Source organism: Grus americana, chromosome 6 (assembly GCF_028858705.1).
Source record: "Grus americana isolate bGruAme1 chromosome 6, bGruAme1.mat, whole genome shotgun sequence".
NCBI classification, from domain to species: Eukaryota; Metazoa; Chordata; class Aves; order Gruiformes; family Gruidae; genus Grus; species Grus americana.
The window spans coordinates 25,627,201-25,646,981 of record NC_072857.1 but is presented as its reverse complement, the minus strand read 5'-3'; the positions used below and the strand labels follow the sequence as shown (position 1 = coordinate 25,646,981).

Below are 19,781 nucleotides of genomic sequence, written 5' to 3'. Positions count from 1 at the left end.
CTTACAATCGAGTGCTTCTGTTTCAGCATCTTTGTTATTTAGACTTCTCTCTAAGGAACAAACAAGATGGACAAATGTGTTTCTTCCCTTAGAGATATTTTATAGAGGGAGCATTTACTATGCAGTGAGTGTTTTCACAGAATAAATGTTAGTATGCATCTTGACTATCCCCTAAAGCTCTGAAGGTGAAAAAGTCAATTTTTGTAAGATGGCTGAAGGTCTGGACAGCACAGTCCCTGGACCAGCGTTCCTGTTTCACACCTAACCCTATTTTCTTTCTTTACCTCAGAAGTAAATACATAGCTTTACAGCCAGATCTTAAAGGGTGTTAAGGTGTAACTCCTGTTGAGATCATCTAGAAGTATTTCAAATGTTTCAATACTTATTCAAAAAAGGATGGTGAATTGATTCAACCTGGCTAAGTCTGCTCGCAGACAAAGTAAGTATGCAGTTACCAGAGCTTACATCTCTGCCTGCATGCTCCAGAGGTTCTTCAGCTATGTCCTGGGATGGCACTTGACAGCTTGGTTGTATTTTCAGTTAACCTCACTGGCATAACCCCATGACTTACTGTGGTATTGGCACGTTTACTGCCTGCTGAACTGAAAAGACTTTTCTTCTAGTGAGCAAATAAGTTAACACTGCAATGTTAATACTATCTTATGGCAGGTTTACACTATCTTTTCTTACACAGTATAACTAAAGCAGCTTAATTTACATAACGTAATTACCGAGGTGGCACTTTCCACACGTAAAAAGCTTTTTACATGTCAATAACTTGTTGTAGTTAGGGTGCGGTATTTCAAAACACAAGTTTTCAAAAAGGTGATTGCATAGAAGCTGTAACTGTGAAGGTGAACTTACAATTGCATGAACAAATGGGTATTTTATGCAAGTGAGTAGCCGGATGTGCCACACCAGCTGAGTCCAAGTGATTTTAACCAATTCAGCATGGTCCAGCTCATGGCCTGTGGGCTGGGTCCAGCCCCTTTGTGAGGTTTTTACCTGATCCGTCACCTTCTCTCTGCAGGAGACAGGGAACAGATGCTCCTTCAGCAAATGCAGCCTCCTCCACCTGCCCTCTCTAGGGAGATGAGTGGCAAGTTGGAAGGGGCATCAGGAAGGGCAAACGAGCCCATGAGGGTTGTCAGCACCTCCGCCTGGCTCCCGCAGGTGCTGCTGCTGGACCAGCCACAACACATCTGTGTGCGCAACTGTATGCCTTAGCCAGTCCTGCACACTCTTTCATATGATTTTGTGTGCATGAAAAGCTCCTTCCTCTCTTACAAACAGAACAAAAGTCTGCTGTTACATGGACAAAGCAAAATGTAACGCTTTTGCTGTTGCTTATTGACTTAATCATCATGTTGAAAAGTACTTCTGCAAGACATTTCTTGTATTACTCTTTTTTTTGGTTCTATGAATGTGTGGTGAACAGTGTAAAGCAAAGGGCACTTGTATGCTTATGAATGCAAAGACGTTTGGATGAAGAAATTCTGCAGAGCAGTATATTTACTTTGCATTTCTGAATGGTAGCAATTAAAATTCCCAGCTGCTGGCTGTCCAGATGTTTCTTGCATTACAGCATTGTAATTTGCATTGGAATATATTGTGTTACTGCAGTAGCTGTAAAGTGGTCAACTCTCACAGTCTAAACACTATATACGGGCTCCAGTTGGGATGGTGAGCATATTTCCTGCTCATACCAGGTTCTTCTCTTTCCCACTGTTTCCCCGCTCTGCTAGCTTGACATGTTTGTATTTCTCAGATGAAGACTTGTATTGCTTGGCATTCAAATCAAGCAGGGGATGTGTTGGCAGGTCAGAACTGATGTATGGATGGTCTCTTGTAAGAGTGACACAGGAAAAAAGACTCAAGTTTTGAATGAGAAGTTTCCCTTTCCCTCTGGCATTTTCAGGCAGCAAACATCCCTCTGGTGTCAGAGCTTGGCATTGATGATATCCATTTTGATGACTTCTCGCTTGATGTGGATGCCATGATTACTGCAGCCCTGCGGATGTTCATGGAACTTGGAATGGTTCAGAAATTTAAAATTGACTACGAGGTAACCATCTGTGCTGCAGAGATATCTGCTGCTTTTGTCTTGGCACTGCTCTGTCCATTTGTACGCATTTGGTAGCCCTGATACAATTTGTACTTTTCATTTCAGACACTGTGTAGGTGGCTTTTGACGGTTAGGAAGAATTATCGAATGGTTTTGTATCACAACTGGAGGCATGCTTTCAACGTCTGCCAGCTAATGTTTGCCATGTTAACTGTAAGTATCCAGCTACAGACACAATCCCATAACAGCTTTTACTGCCATATTGCCTTACCTGTCTAAGCATTTTCCAACATTTGATTTCTTTTCTAGTTATGACGATACTCATTCATTTCCAATAGAAATGCACACAAAATTAGGTTATTAGACTTAAGGCGGCATGTATTTGGCAAAACCTTAGAGTGTTTTAGTGACAGTGATATCACAGGCACATTAAAGTGACTGAAAACAGATGGCAGTCTTGGAGTGAGCTTGTTATTATAGATCTTGATCTTACAAAAATGTTTTTCTTTTGGAACTCTTTGATTTGACATTTATTTCAGACTCTTAAATTGGGAAGTACAAAACCAAGGAAGATAAGAATCCCAGAAGTATTTATTATTTTAGTATTTATTACCTTCTTATCTAGCTTCATCTAAATAGCTGTAGAAAACATTGCCTTAAAACATTTTAAGATTAACTTCCAACATAGTGATCTAAGTGAATCTTGTCTCCTCTGGACACTGTAACACTTCTGGGTTTTATTAACATGTATCTCTGTCAGTACCAGTAACTCAGCATGCAAGTAAATTCTGTTGAAAGTACCACTGCTTTTACTCAGTCTCTCCTCCTACCCCATGGCAACCTCACTGCATGAAATAATCCATGTTTGGCTAATTAATTCTTGTAAATGCATCAATAAAAAGCTCAGTCCTGGATGTTTAATAATCTGGTTAACAGGGCAAAAGAGAAGCAACATGTCTGTGTGCACACAACACTTTCCGCTGTACTTTACATTTTGGGTTTGCCTTATTTCCAGATAAAAATAAGAATTCAGGTTTTTCTATTTTTAATTCACATTCAGTTTTAATGGCCAGAATCATCTATTGTGAACCTTAATACTTACTAATAGCATTTGTGCAAGTATTTATTCATGAGGTATGTCATATGCTTGTTCATTAATTTTTAATCACTGAATGTTTGTGTTTTCATTGCTGGCCAGTCTCTGCAGCATGGTTAGCATCTAGACCCTATTGGTAGAGGTGGAGACCCCACAGCCTGTGCCATTCGCAGCACAGATCAGCGCCATGTTACACAGACTTGAGACAGCCAGTGGCCTGTTTCCTGCTCGTGGGGCACGGCTGTCTTGTGCATGGGTTCCCGGCTCTCCTCTGTTTGCCGTTCTCTCTGTGGCAGAACTTTGCATGTCAGGTGAGAAAAAAAGTATGATGTCCCCGAGGAGGTAGATGTTGGTCTAGTGCTAGGTCCATCCCAGCTACGTGGGTTTGTTTCTGTGAGCATTTATGGAGGCGTAGCAAAGTTGTACCGTACACCATGAGAGAGAGGAAATGGAGATGTTCAACAGGAGAGAAAGGTCACCTCTCCTTCTACGTGCGGCTCTTCAGCTGAGCAGAATTAACGTTTCAGCTGGTGCTTTCTGATGATCTCTAATGAAAAGTTGTGGTAATGTGTGGGCATCGGTCGTTTTTAAAGTTTTATAAACTTGACATGCTTTTTTTTCCAGTTATAGAAAAATGACAAGCTTTTTACTCTGAGAAGTAAGAGTAAAGTCAGGCAGCGCCGTTCAGCCAGGAATTAGATTAATCTCTGCCAAACGCTGCCCAGGGGTGAGGAGCCCTCTAGCCTCACCCGTGAGGACCTCTAGGTGGAGCTCCGAGGCCGGGTTTTCGGCAGGCGGTTCTGTCGGAGGAAGCGCTCTCCCCCAGGCATCTCCACCTCCGCTGGCCGTGACTGCATCGGAGAGACCGGACTTCAGCAGCCACCAGCATCCTGCGAGGCCTCGGCATAAACTGCTCTGGCCGTGGTTCTCAAAGCATCATTTCAGGACCCTTTTAGCGGTCAGCACAGGGATGCAGCTGTCTGTGGGAGGCGATCTGGGAGTTTCAAGCCAAGCTCGTTTCATTGCCCACACTCCTGCTAATAAACCGAACGGGCAATTCCATGTGCAGGGCTGGGCTCGCCATGCTTTCCACCCCGCTTCGCTGTGGGCTGAGAACAGAGTAAGTTCAGGTGTATGACCCGCTTGGGCTGCTCCCCCTTCCAGAGACAGGAAAAGTATCTTGTGAAAAAAGACACATAAGAGAGTCAAGAGACTAGTAATAGCACAAGGCTTGCTCTTACTGCATTTGTCTTGGGGGAACCATCCGAGTTAGCGTGTGCCTTGTTTTTTCACGTGCAAGAAGGGGAAAATTCTTTGACCATCGGAGAGGGGCTCTGAAGGTCAAGCAGGCACTGCTTTGTGCAGTTACTGCACCCTATTCCTGATTTCACCATGGCCGTCAGCAATATTGACTGCACCACAAATATAAACCAATAGGTTTATTTTAGGGCGTTTTCAGGTAGGACTTTTAGCGTAGCATGGTAACATCTAGTCTGTAATGTGGTAGCCTCTAATGGCCTGACCATGCTCCCACTGAATGCAGAAGGAAAATTCAGCTGGGTTGAGCAAGCCACAGAACAGAAATCCAACAAAGCTTAAATCAGCTTTTTCGCTCCTAGGTCAGCCTTCTGCATATCTAAGGTATGTTCCTGTATATCTAAGCATATATTTTCTCTCCTGTTAGACACTGAACAATTATAAGCCCAGTCCTGTGAGCCATACTTCTGTATTTCATACTCGCTGAAATATTCTGAAGATAAGCACTGAAGCAAGACTGCTCCTGCGAGTTAGGGACATCACATGAGAGTAAACTGCAGGATCAAGCCGAGGCTTCATTATCAATGCCTTTGCCTAACACAGTTCATGTTGATACTTATTTTGAAAAGTAAAAATGAACAAGTAAGCAATACAAAATTAAAATCCCATCTGGTGTGCTAATAACAAAACATATAAATGGGCAAGGTATAATGAATGCAATTCATTTCCTCACATGAAAGAATGACCTCCATAACTCACTGGAGACTCTGCCACTCATGAGTTATGGGTCATTCCTTTTCTGGTGAAAATAAATTTTACTGCACCATCTATAGCTGTGTATTTTTTCTCTCTGTGTAAATTAAAAAAACAGGGAAATGTAATCCTCTATTTTCTTGCATTATGTTCAAAGCAGATATCCCCTTACCATAACATTGTTTTAAATTAAATGGTTTTTATGAAGTGAAATATTCTATATTTCTCTCATATATTTGATGACAAGGCTTTTGATTAAATGGAACCTTGCATTTATTTTTGGGATATTGCTACTGTTAATAAATTCCTTAATCGGCTTTCCTATATTTCCAGTACAGGTTGAATCCTTGAGTTTAATCAAAGCTTGTGTTATGCTAAAGAATCTTTACTACAGCACCAATTTTATATTATAAAACTTCTATTTTAAGTTGTTTTAACTTAGCCATGAACGTTTTCTCTAGATTGAAACTTGAGACATGGCATGTTGTCAGTTATAAACCTATTTTTAATCCCTTTTTTAAAAATCAGACCTTGATTATTATTTGTTATATAAGAGCAATGTTTAAAAAATAAAGAGGAAACACTATTTTTTAGAGAATTTCCTCTGCCTGGGTAGCCGTTACTGAAACTAAAAATAGCAATGCCACTAGAAATCAGGAGAATCTCTTTCAAGTTATGCTGTAGACCAGTGGATTCTACACTAAAGGAATCTTTTTTCTCATATTTGATCATCTTTTCTGGTATGTAAGCTTTGAGCACAATTATAAAGCCTTTGTAGCAAGTCCTGTACTTCCTCAGTTCCCACTGAAACGCATTTCTGAGCACCTGGGGGAGCTCTGCTCCCTGTACTGCCTAAACATTAACTGTGGCCACATTTCAGACTATGAAAACAGAGGCTATTTGGATTTAAAAGTGTATTTATTTATTTAAGTAGAATTTGTGGTCTTCAGGGTGAATAGCAGTTTTCACATGGTAGTGCAGCAACTGGCTGGCATTTCTGAGTGGGCTCTAAGTCCCTACCAGGTAAGGACATCAAGTCCCGCTGATACTCACTCCCTGTATCACTTAACCCTCTTCTTGCCAGTGGGTGAAATTATGGCCCATTGAAAATCAATGGAATTCAGGATTTCTTACATACTGTTAGTGTTCAGCCTTGGTTTGGTCCTCCAATATAAATGCATTTCATATTCTTTTATATAATTTCCTTTCATGCTAACTAGATTGTGTGGCTGATTTAGGAGTGTCATTGGAGACTGGCACTGTGGAAAGACAAGTGTTGTGATTTTCCAGCTCAGCCAGACATTTTTGCAGGCAATATGCCCTTACACTTCTGAAGAACCATGTTGTTTCTGCCGTGGGTAAGATGCACGGCACCAGAGAGGTGGTGTCCCACGCAGACTCCAGCACCTCCTCCAGACAGGATGCTTGAGGTTAGCAATAACAATAGTATTTCTTTTCCGACACAAGGCAGTTCAGGCAGGAAAACTGCTAAGGCAAGTATCCACAAGGAGAAGTATAGTGGCAAAAAAATGTTTCTAGGATCAGCTCCCCCATTCATGTTGGGCATACCCGGTCTGAGCTGCTCGTGGGGAATTTCAGTGTATCAGTTTTCAAAATTCTCTCCGAAATTCTAGCAGGTATCTGCAGCAGAAATATGCCATTTGAGACATTTCCTCTTTAAATCATGCCACGTCATTTCATGTGTCCCAGATAACAAATTTTTTAATAGTTCATAACAGTTCCACAGAGTATATTTTAGCTGGGTTCTTTTGTAGGTCTTTTGATTTAACATCTCAGCTGTCTCTGACAGTAGGGATTGACTAAGATGGTCACCTTAGGATTGAAGAAATCTGTCTCAGTACTTCTCTGAACAATAATTTCAAAATGGAATAAATTTTGTTTTGTATTTCCCTGATATGAAATTCCAGTTCTTGTCTTAGTGTGTAGTTACTGGTGTTTGTTTTCAGCTCTTTTTGCCTGTAGTTCCTTCTGGGTAGTAGAGAAATGGCATGCTGCAAATGCAACAGAGAGATAATAACAGATCACTCCAAGGACGTTATCTGTTCTGCTAACCATCTAACATACAGCAGGGAATATAATATGACAATAAAGCATTTATCTTCTCCTTACTGAAACGTTCATGGTATCAAAACAAAGTTGACTGTTGCTCGATGGACTAACATTACTTATCCCTTTTGCTACTGATAGTTACAGCTGCTATTTTTTTTCTGCTCTCAGACTGCAGGATTTCAGGAGATTCTGACTGAAATTGAAATTTTAGCTTTGATTGTGGGATGCCTGTGTCACGACCTTGACCACAGGGGAACCAACAATGCCTTCCAAGCCAAGTAAGTTTTCTAATTCTTAGTACTTTAATTTGTTTTTCTTCCATAGAAGAGCAAAAGGTGACTAGGATAAAGAATGAAGCATTAATTTCAGGCCTCCTAGGCCAAGGCCAAGTATTCTTATTCTTGTATGTAGTGAAGCACTATCCATCTTTATCATTCTCTGTTCTTTTGGGTAATTGCTGGCTTGTCCTTTGTATCAGGCTGTTGATTGGGTTACCCCTTGTGAACTGACAGCACATATTGAAGCATGGTGCCAAAACTTGATGCTCTTTTCAGGCTCAGGTGTTATTGATTCTGGTATTCAACCCAGAAACACTGAAACTGTCTCTCTGGGTTGTTCTTGCTGGCTGGAATACATGATGTTAAGCAAAACCTTGTTCAACTATTAAGAAGAAAATAGGTAAAACTGAAATGCTTTCACAAAAATCTTCACCCTAGTGTAAGCAAGCATACTGCAAGTAATTCTTAGCTTCTGAAGCGCGAAACTGTTGCCATCACGCTGGAGCTCTGATGGATATTGTCCGCAGCGGGTGGCTGGACTAGTTGCCTCACCACATACCTGTCAGCTGTGGAGCACACGGGGTCCCTGGCCTGCCGAAATGCCTCCTCCCTGGCCTGCCCACGGGCCAGAGCACACAGAGCCTGTTTGGAGCCATGCTGTAGTGGGCAGGGGTGGGCTGGCCACCCCCTGCCACCATCAGTACCCACCAGAACACAAAGCCAGATCTCGAAGTCAGATTCTTACATAATCTATGTGAAGTCTTGTCCTCCAGATTGTTTTCAATTCTAAAAATGAATTTTATTCTATTCAAAGTGCTTGGGACCTGATTCAGCAGCCCTGACTTGCATGTATTTTTACTCTCCAGGCTGCTGCCATCAGACACAGTGAGGCAGAAGCAGGTTTGTGGAAGGTTTGAGGGTGGTACCTTCTTACTGTGGTGGTAAGGGAACTCCCTTGAACAGGGTCAAATTCTTTCTGAAAACTCTGTTCCCTCAGAACAAGGGGTGGCAACAGGAAATGTCCCCTGACAGCATCCTGGCCAAGCTGTGAAATAAAGCTGTCAGACACAGAGACTCCTCCAAATCCCATGTTGTTTTTCTCGGCTCCCCGGGTCCTCTACAGTTGGAACACGAGCCCTTGAGGCTCTCTTGTCCTACAGATCCCAGCATGCTTTTGCAGCTTTGTCTGTTCTGCATTACTGCTAATCCTCCAGCGTGACGGGGAAGTGGTCAGATGGTTGTCTAAAGATATTTGAAAGACAGGGTGATGTTGTATTAGCCTATTTTGTCCCACCTTTTGCAGAAATAGTCTGCTGCAATGCGTGTATGCACAGGCTGCTGCGTTTCTGGGGGCGAGTTGCCTCAGTGAACATCACTCAAACTGATGTTTCTGATACTCACTAAGCTGCCACTTCCTGAGCTATTGGTGTTGCTGTACAGTCTCAATGAAACAATGACACTGTCTGGATCTTCAGTCACCATAGCAAGGAAAATCAATTGCAGTGCTCAAAAGACAGAGCTCATGGTGCAAAGGTTACCAAGCACTGCTAGATGCCTTTTTGCAGCTGAGTCTTGAAGAGAATCAAAAAAGACGAGACAAATGGGAAGGAAGCTCAGCTGATTGATGTTTATGTTCCTAATTTACAAAAACGAGACCTAAGTTTTACATCCTGACCATTTTAGGCTCTGATTAAGTTAACCACTTCTCCAGTGTAACATTACACAACAATATCTCTTGTGCAGAGGGATGGCTGAGTTAAAGGTAGCAGTTTCAGCATTAGACTGCTATCACTTATACTTGTTGTTTGACAAAGAGGAGGCTACCATTTTACGACTCCATAAAGAAATTGCTGAAGACATTTAACAAAAGACAAACATTACCACACATGTATAAAACATCCCTGAAAACAGAAGCTGTAGTTTTCATAACAGCAGCTATGATTTATTCCTGTAACCTGACTTATAAATTTAAGCATCACATTTCCCTATTTTATCTTCAATGTTCAATACTGCTGTTCTGTGTGATGAAAGTTCAAGAGGTATATGATAGAGGCAATAACACAGTTGCCTGAAATGCCTCTGTTATATATCTCAACACCACCTTCTCTAGGGATGATGTTTCCTGGACATCCTTCTCTCTAATATAGCTGCTTCTGATAATTAAATATCAGTATGGTGCAGTTTTATAGTATATGCTCCTAAGAGACTCTTTCTGTTTGTCTCTAGCATAATCTCTTATTCTCATTTCTTTGGAAAGAAAACCCATCTTGTCGCTTTAGGCTGGGTCCCAGAAGTGATGTAATGGTGATCAGTAACTATTCTGACTATCTAGTCCTGTTTTCTGCACCTCCCAAGGATTCGCAATTTTATAATTGTATTCTGTAGATTTTTGTTCTTTAAACTTAGAAACCCCACCTGCTCTGTGCATTTTGAAGCTAATTTTGGTTTAGATGATAAACATGATGAGAAAATACATTCTAAAGAGATGTTCAACTTTACTTTTATATTCACTGCTTTTACTTGTGGTTTAGTATTTTTTTAGGTGGATGGTTTTACATACAGACAGAACCTCACTGCGTTTGCAGTTGGTTTTTTGTTGTTGTGTTTTGGAGTTTTTTAAAAGAGTTTGTAATCACCTATTGTAAGCTACTGTGGTTATATCTATTAAGAAATAAAAATAAAAGGTAGTAGCCAAGCAGCCGGTCCCAGCTCAAGGACGTTACTGTTTGTCTTTACTGCACAGTGGTGCACCCATGCTGTTGCATCACTGAGGCACTCTAAAAGTTGCATGACAGAATTTCATGTCGTTCCAGGAAAATCTTTAGTCCGCTGATGATATTTAGGAAGGTCTTGGACATAAATGCTATGTATCTGGCTTTAAATTAGTATTTTGATCTTGTCTCAGATGTCTCAAGTTTGGTTGCTGAAATGGAGAGGAAGAGTGTGGCTACATCCTTTTGTTACTAAATTGTCTCTGAAATTTGCTTTGTAAGCAGCCAAGCAGTATTTGTTGACTCCCCGTGTTCTGTTTCAGGAGTGGATCAGCCTTAGCTCAGCTCTACGGCACCTCTGCTACCTTGGAGCACCACCATTTCAATCATGCTGTCATGATTCTCCAAAGTGAGGTACAAAAGCATTACTATTAATCTCACCATAAACTGTTGGGCAGTTTGAGCCGGAGAAAGGAAATACCACACGCGGTACCTTTTTAATGCCCTCTCCTTGAGGAATTATTTATTGGTTACCACAAAGGTCATAACTAGCACAAAATTAAACAACTACAAATGCTGATCATAGAGCCCAGAGATGATATTTGTCTCAATCAGCTAGGGGCAAGGAGAACGTATCCTAATCATATTGTCAGCTTTTCTCAGTCTTCTTACATATATCCTGCTCAGGGGTTTATAGGTAGGTGAAACAAGCTCTTACCTTTCCCCACAGGTCGTGTGTTCAGAGTATCACAGTGATCCTTTACTGGACCAATTTATTTCTTTGACAGTCTTTCTGTAATCAGTATTTTTATGATGGTTTTGCATAATCCTACTAAATGATTTTTTTTTAAATTAATATCAATAATATTGTGCAGTCCAAAGTACACTAGCTGCTTTGCAGATAGATTTAAAGACATGGTTCTTGCCTAGAATATGTTATGCGCAACAGTATGCAGGACGCACTACTCCAGAGATGTAATAAGTTAAAAAAGTAGAAGGATGGACACACAGTCCTTACAAAACAATGATATATTTTCTTAATTTAGACAGATAGGTTGTTACAAAATGCATTCAGCATATATAAAACCAAAAATGCAGCACAATTGGAGACCATATGCTGATCTGCAGTAACTTTTGAAGAGCATCTGGGAATGTCCTGTGATTGTAGACAAATGGGAACAGGGTGATGGCTTTACCTCTGTGTACAGTGCCACAGAGATTAGTCATGGGACTGTGGCTTTAGTGTTCAGTTTCTCCACATTATATTAAAAAAGTAGACATAGGAAAGGATCATGAGATTTGAACAGCTCAATCTGCTTAGCCTAGCTTATCTAAAAGGTGATTGTAGGAATTAAAGGAAAGGCATAAGGAAAAGAAGCATTTGAAAGTTAGACTGGTTTAGAATAGGAAAAAAGGCAAGGGGGGTTGGGTTTTGTTTGTGTTTTTTTCCTAAACCAATGAGACTGTTCCGGCTCTGGAACAAGCTTTCCTGGGAAACAATGGTTTGTCTGCTTCCTGAAATGCTAGTCATAACTGAATGTCTCTCTGAAGACAGGCTCAAGACATGGACAACTCTGTGAACATTTATAGCTCATGTCAGTCTAGCTGCTTTTCTTTATCTTGACCAGCTTAAAAATCAAGAAATTTACCAAAAAAACCCACTTTTATCCTTGGAATCTACTCCAGCTTCTTTCAGAGATGTAAAATGTTACTCGAAATGGAAGTCCTCCTCTTTGATCATTAAGGCAGCTTCTTCTCCAGGTCTTCATTTCTAGACCGGAAAATTAATCCTACAGGATTTTTATCCGATGGATACTGTTTAGTAATGAAACACAACACCCCTTAGATTGGAATAAATGCAGATTTGGATCCTCCAATCTACTTAAAGATACGCCAACTTTCACCAGCTGAGCAGTTGGTCTCCTCTCCCAAATAAGCTGAAATTTGTTTATATCCTATCCACTAATATTGATATTCTAGTCTGTCTTTGCTATCTAGAATGAAACATAGTATATTGTATTATTTCTTTAGATTTTTATCATGTTGGACAAAGGAGCTATGTATCCTTTACTCTTGACATGCTAATCTCAGTATAAGTGATCTTCAGCTTTGTAGTGGCATGGTTTTATACACCATGAAACCGGTCAGAAAGGCAACAGATATTATAGAATGACAGACAACTTGGTAAATTACCCCTGTTGAAAGAGCTGCTATTTTCCTGATACATTTTGCTTTATTTTCTTCTGCGTACTTTGTTTTTTAAATTGTTTGTCATAAATAAGCTTTAGATTCTGAAATCCTTCTGAATATTTAGCCAAAAAGAAATAATCATTTCACTGTCGTGGAGACCATCTTTTCTGCATGGCAAATTATTTTTTTAGACCAACAATTATTAAAATCTATTAAAAAATACCATCTCTACCTCCAGACCTTATCTCGTTTATGTCCTCAGGCCCTCATGGTTATAGCAATCCTGTTGCTGGAAAATTCTTGGTTTTAAGGGCATTTTAATCTTCCTAAGCAGTAGGTGGCAGTGTGTACTGAATGTGTGCGTTACAGTGCTAAATACCACCAAAATAAGATTCTGTTTAGCAAGGACCTCATTATTTCTATAGGTGATTAGAAAAGAAAAAAGTGTAGTACTTTTATTTATGTTTATTTATATGTGACTAATGTCACAAAGACCATGTCTTAAGCTTACATTTAGAATTTTCCATTAATTTTGTAGAGAAATTATAGGATCTCTGTCCCTCTGTAGTTTTCAGAAATTCACCTATGAAAGGACCTTCCTGCTCTCAAATCACAATATTAAATAATTTGTTTCCTTTCATTCTGGCCATGGAGCACCTTTCAAGTTGTTAATCCATGATCCCTTACAAAGTAGCTTATTTGGCCTACACAGGGCATTTAAACTGCATACCATTGCAGTTCTTTAGCCTGCATAGGGAATGCTTGTATACACTGTAAGACAACGCAGTAATGGGCAGAGTGAGCAAATGGGCTGTTTTGAATGAAAAACTGATTTAGTGTCTTTGACTGCTCTAACAGCATTTTGTGTGCCTGCAAGCAGCAGCACAGATAAATCTATTAGGAGCACAACTCAAAAGCTGCAATGCACAGCTCCCTAAAACATTTAATAAGAGGAAAGATTGAGATGTATCCATAGTTTTTCCCCATAAACTGAGTCTGTGCAGGGTCAGAGCAAAGAGTAAATCTTTCCTCAAGAGGCTGTAATTCCAGCAGAGTTTAGAAAAACATCCCAGGTGCTTGATTACAAACGTCAACTCTTCCACCCCAATGTAATCTCAGCAGTATTAACATTATTATTTTGTCATAGTTTTGCCATGAATCAGAAAAGGCCTCTGTTACAGGGAAACAGTAGACTAAAGAGAAAACCTTTTAAAAACCTGTATTGATTGCTAGCCCTTTACCTCTTTTATCTCTTTCATTATAGGGTCACAACATCTTTGCTAACTTGTCCTCTAAGGACTACAGTGACCTTATGCAGCTTCTAAAGCAATCGATACTGGCAACAGACCTCACTCTGTATTTTGAGTAAGTATTGGCATTTCTTGTATTTGACAAATGAAAATTCGAAGAACTTACTCTAATGACCTATTAAATACCAATAAGGATATATAATATGAGAAATTAGTGTTTAGCTGTGGTTGAAGAGATTTAGTCTAATACTTAGTATATCTTAGGCTAATAGAAATATCTCAAGTGTCCAAGTAAGTTTTGCTTTAATGTGTAACGTCTGTATCAACAAAAAGCAAGTGAAAACCTAGGCTTATACTTCAAAGCAATCCCAGGAATCAGTTACAGCTTAGTCCCATCATTCTTTTGTCCCTTCCCTGATCATTTCTTCAGGCATGTAGAAAATCAACAACATTTTAGAATTTTTTTCCACCATTTCAGAGTTTTGGAACATGTATGCTACGAAATACTATATTTAGTTACAGACCCAGTTGCAGAGGTAACGAAAGCATACGCATTGCTTCTTTGAAGACAAATTATGCCAGTTTGCTTCAGATGAGAACAGGTCTTCAAAAGCTTAACTCAAGAGAAGTATAATAGGATCTCACTCATCCAGTTTTCTTCCTTGTCCTTGTCTGCAAATCAAATCTCTAAGTAGATTCCAGCTTGGTGCTATTTGTTCAAATACTGTTGAGTATTACCAAGCTCTTCCTGGTGAGAATGCATGGGAGCATGCGTGTAGTTGGAGGAGTCATGATGTCACTTTTGACATCCCCTCTCTGGCACGTGCCTGTGGCTGACTTAAAGGGAGAAGTACTGTCAGATGGGCAATTTCAGCATACTACCTTCCCAGTCTTGACAGTAATTCATCCTTAGGGATTTTGTTTGATGTCCATTACCATCCTATCCCAAACAGTGCTGGGTGGCATGAAATAATGTTTTTCTCAACTTTCAGGGGCTTTGTGCTGATGGTTGATACCAAACCAAGTTTCCAGAAAATTTCAGGCCAAGTTTTTACCATGAAATTGTTCAACATCGTATCTTTAACTGTTAATTGTAGAAGTACTAACTGGGATGCTGCAATGTTTGCTTTGTCTTTTTTTCTCAGTATTTGGTTACTGTGCCGAGGGCTGTTTCTAAACAGTACTGGCAGAAGACACGCTGATATTCTTTGTTTTCTGCAAGTCTATTCTCAGTGGAGTTGTATTAGGAAGGGGTTTTAATGAATGGTTTTATTATAAATAACTTCTAAACATTAGTCCATTAAGAAATTTCTGCTTGCCAACATGAAAATCCTGAGCAGGACAAACAGACCCTTTTAAGCATATACTCTTTCTGAAGCTGTCTGTTAGGACTGCTTGTTATCTGGGGGGCGAGTACAACAGAGGAATTTGCTGACAGCTTTAAGTGAGGTGCAAGGACCACAGGAATGCGTCAGTATGAGTTCTCCTGTCTCAGCACAGATAACAAGTGCTGCAGAAATGTTTTGTCTGCCAAGGAAGAGATGAGTGGCAGAGGCTGAGATGGCAGCTGCCCTGGCACAGCCCCATGTGCTGCCCCTGGCCAGGATCCTGCAGCCCCCAAAGAGCCAGAGAGGCCCCACAGCAGTGCCTTGGGAGGGAACCCAGTCCAGACCCAGATGTGATGGAGCTCTCTTCCCTGCCTGCCTTAGGTTGAAAAACTACATGGTCAAGATGTCTTTATAGTTTCAATACAGAAAAGTAATGTCCAAAAAGGGACATCAGCTGAATTTCAAGATTACTCTTCCCTGCTTGCATAATTGATTTTTATGTGCTACATGAATCAGAACACTTTTAGCAAATGAGGCCTCTTTATTGAGAAGTCTGCAAATAAGTTATCTTTTCCTCTTGTGTTATTATGACTCATTAATCAGGTAGTTGTCACGCTACTTTACTTCCTGAAGTGCCTGAAAATCACTCCTTGGAAACGTTGATGATTTACACTTCTTAAAGCCACCCTATGTGAACAGATGCTTCTGTACAAGTACCTAACTTGTTTTTCCAGTTTGCTATGCCTTCAATATTTTTGTAGACAAGGAAATTCTCATATCAGTATTTTAGAATGCATAAACCTAATGGTCATGAAGTCCAGCTGGCAAAACAGCAACAAAACTCCAGGCAAGGAGTTTTATAACCTTCCTAAGGCACTATTTTTCTACAAACAAAAAGATGACTTTCAGTGAAAGACAAGATGGAAAATGTACTTGATTTTAGCAGATAATTCTAGATAATGATGCTGGTAGATAATACGACAAGCAAAAGCATGGAACCAAAACTAAGTTTATGGAAATACACTCAAATGATGTCTTGAGCCACTGGGCTGTATAGCAACTGGATTTGCTGTATATAGCAAGACAACTTTCCCTTCCAGGCAAAAAACAACCAGAGTCGTTACTCAAAGACATTGCAAAATTGTTATCATTCTTTTTATTTCTTAACTACTGGCATATTATGTTTGCTTAATAATAGCAAACCTCTTCCTTTTGGATACCGTGCATAAGCAACAAGTAGGAAACACTAAATTGTTTCCTTATACATGGCTGCTTTCCTTAGGTTGACTCCTTCCTACACTACAAATTCTCTGTTGAGTTGGACTACTACTTCTGCATCCATTTAAAAAGATTTCAACGAAAATTCTTGTTTTAAAGTTTTCAGCTTAACATAAGGCCTTGAGACTCACAACATTTTCAGTTACTGTTTATGGATCTATGTTTTAAATTTGAATGTTTGAGGTTTCTGGGATGTCATCTTCCTGATCTTTCAGCTTTAAATATTCTTGCCTTTTGTCCAGTAACATATGAATTGCCCAGAATATCCAATACTTCAAAATGAAAGAATTACCAAATTTTACATATTTAGACTGGTCAGTGAAATACAGGATGCAAAAATCCACTGCTCACTCTCTTAATAGAGTTTGTAGTTGTTGATGTTTTGCTCAGGATTAGGCTGATTTAACGTTTATGTGCCCATTAGAATTTTCATCATTGCAATATTTATTTAACTGAGGCCATGATGCTATGCCTCTGTGTGAGAGAACTGAATTTTGTTTTCTGCATGTGTGACTTTGCATTGTACCAGCAAATTTTGCAACACAAAAACACTTATATGTTATTTCACAAAACATAAGGGATTAGATATCATTATGTGGTCCTTAGATCTCCCTGTTCTAGTTGCTGTCACCACATCCATTATAGAAAGGCCCTCTAGTATGAGTGACAGGTCATATAAGGCATGAGAGTCAGGGACCAGAATAATGCAACATTCTGTCCACTGATTGAGGGCAGTGTTCCTGGAAGCGTGCATCTCCTTGTGTGTAAAACCTGTACTGGCTGACATCAGACTGTGCTTTCAGTAATCACTGTTCAAAATTTCAGTCTAGCTGCAGTAAATGTAGAAAATACAAGACTTTGTAAATTCTCTTCTGTTGGGGAATTGAACTATGTTTCCACTTGACCAAGAGATAGCGGAGTCTCCTATGAGATGAGGCACTGGACTGTCACTCAGAACATAGGTATTTGCTTTCCAGCTTTGATGCTAATATGTTGTGTCACCCTGGGCAAGTTGCTCCATATTTTTGTACCTCAACTTCTGCTACATCTGAGGCAGGATCTGTTTCATATTGTAGTCACACGGCATGCAGTAAGAGCCGCTTGGAGCCTCAGTGCCATAAAAAATTACAAACTATGATGAGTCAGAATTTTGGTACTTAAAGGCACCAAATAAACATTAACGTGTTCTGGCTCCTGTTGTGTCTATCTTTGAGGACATAGGCAAAATACCTCAGAAGACAAAGCATGGGACCAAGCAGGGAGACCTAGTTTCTAGTCAATAAGAACTACTAACTCGAGACATCTGCAGCACCTGTGTCTCACTGTTCTGTTCTATGTGCTGGAAATAACAGGAATTGCGCATCTCTGGAAAACCCTTTGGGATCCAGAAGTAAAAAAACATTTTGCAAGGACAAATAGAGACAAGTGTGTATATATTTCAGGGGTATTTCTATTGTCTGTCTGTCCACTGCCGTAGCTGAACATTTCATGCTTCCACAGAAGACTGAACATTTTGGTACCATTTATTTCCTTATCTGTGGAGACAATAAATACAATATTGCTTTTACTAGGCAACTCTGACATTGATAACAGACATTTATAGAACATGTTCAGAAATTAGTATGTTTCGCTTAAATGGACTGTCACTATAACGACTTTAACAAGAATACATGAGGTGCAATGATTTCATACCATCCAGAGAACCGTGTTTCTACTGCAGTGCTGCCCTGGAAGTGTCTTGTTTTCTTCTCTGATAATCTGTTTTGTTGCAGGAGAAGGACCGAGTTTTTTGAACTTGTCAGTAAAGGTGGTTATGATTGGAATATAAAAAACCACCGAGAAATATTTCGGTGAGCACTACTATTTCTTGCTTTCTGGTTATTTCAAAGTGTAGCATGGAGCAAGGATTTCATATATCATGGAGTGGAGACTCAGAGTAACAAGAAAAGGTAGCTTGTTTTAAAAATATGATCCATGATATGAAATATATGGTATGATTTCTAAACATTACCAAACGGCAGGGATGTAATCAATGTTACCTCACCTTCTCCATTCCTATTTCTGCCTTCACACTGTCACGTGTTCTTCCCTTTCTCCCAGCCTCACCAGTTACCACTCAGCTTTTCTGCTCTTCCTCGAGAAAGTATCGATATTCTGCCTCAGGACGCAACGATCTTTCTTCTCCACTTCCCCATTCCCTCCTCCTCTCAGCTGTTTCCTTTCACTGGCCATGCTTCTCTCTGCTCTTCTAGTCTGTACCTGGGGATTTGCAGACACATGGTACTCTTCTAGCCCTCAAGAATGATCTGAGCATGCCTCCTATTGAAAACCTCAGACATTGTGGGTGGTTTGAGTACAACACGCTTTTGAGACAATTAAATGTGTGCATTTGCATATGCATGCCTATGTCTCGTTTTATCTGAAATTTCATTAAAAATCTGTTTCCTTTTGGTCTTTTGACCAAAATATTGGCCATTTTCTATTTTCCATATCATTTCACCCATTCCTAATTTTAGATTCGGGCAATATATTTGATGCTTCATTTTCACTGCCCTTGTTCTTCATTTAAACTTTCTTAGACTTTTATCTGCATCATGTACTGTACATAAACGCTTTCTACAGCTGAATGGGTTCTTTCTCCTAATGCATATAAAACATGGTCGTAGCTAGGTATTAAACTACAGTGGAACAGTATAGCTCATAGTAAATCTTAAATTTTTATAGTAGATGAGCAGTAGAAACTGCTTAAACAGTGTCTGGGATGCCTCCTGTGATTATAGGCTCTCTTGCTACAGCAGTCACTTACAAATAGGCATATAAATTAATCCAGTTTGCAAGTGTTATTATGTAATAATACCCTTACTTATATCATGTGAAGCACATGCTTTCTAGTATATTATAGATATTAATGTAAGTAGTGTTAGAAGTATGTGAAATAAGCAGTTACTTCCTTGCAATATCGTTTCTTTTCTAGTGTGCAATGCACAATACCAAAATTCATCATCTGATGACCTGCAACACATTAGGCTTCCTAGGCACAATTGTGATGTAAAAGCCATGCTGATGACTGAAATTTCAACCATGTCATTCTTTTCTGGAGGAAAAGAAGGTGCCAGGGCTGACATTTTATATATGTATTATTTATTTATGCATCCAGAGCAGAGTTGTTTAGAAATCCAACAAAGGTTGATTCAGCTCGTATTGTTCATTTCTGTTTTTCAGATCAATGCTAATGACAGCCTGTGACCTTGGAGCTGTGACCAAACCGTGGGAGATTTCAAGACAGGCAAGTCATGATTAATAGCAGGGCTGGGAGGAGGCGGGACTGGTGGGACAATATTCCCAGGGCCCTGGCTTACAAGGGACCAAAACTGGAATCAATTTACAGCGGTATTAATGCTATAAAAAAATAGCAGGGGGTTTCTGCGAGAAATGGTTTATTGCATAATCTTTCCATGTACACATGCTGGTGAGCAGCATGTAGGTACCTGAAGAGATCTGGCTT

At 39.9% G+C, this 19,781-nt stretch overlaps 1 protein-coding gene across 1 annotated transcript in view; it reads left to right on the top strand.

Annotated features, from left to right (window-relative positions):
• The window catches only part of PDE11A (phosphodiesterase 11A), a 134,739-nt gene that overhangs the window by 95,046 nt on the left and 19,912 nt on the right, over positions 1 to 19,781 (top strand). Inside the window, exons 11-17 of the mRNA XM_054829644.1 lie at positions 1,919 to 2,065; positions 2,171 to 2,278; positions 7,410 to 7,519; positions 10,554 to 10,644; positions 13,685 to 13,785; positions 18,049 to 18,126; positions 19,499 to 19,566. Of these exons, the coding sequence (XP_054685619.1) occupies positions 1,919 to 2,065; positions 2,171 to 2,278; positions 7,410 to 7,519; positions 10,554 to 10,644; positions 13,685 to 13,785; positions 18,049 to 18,126; positions 19,499 to 19,566 (703 nt within the window). The remainder of the gene's footprint in view (positions 1 to 1,918; positions 2,066 to 2,170; positions 2,279 to 7,409; positions 7,520 to 10,553; positions 10,645 to 13,684; positions 13,786 to 18,048; positions 18,127 to 19,498; positions 19,567 to 19,781) is intronic.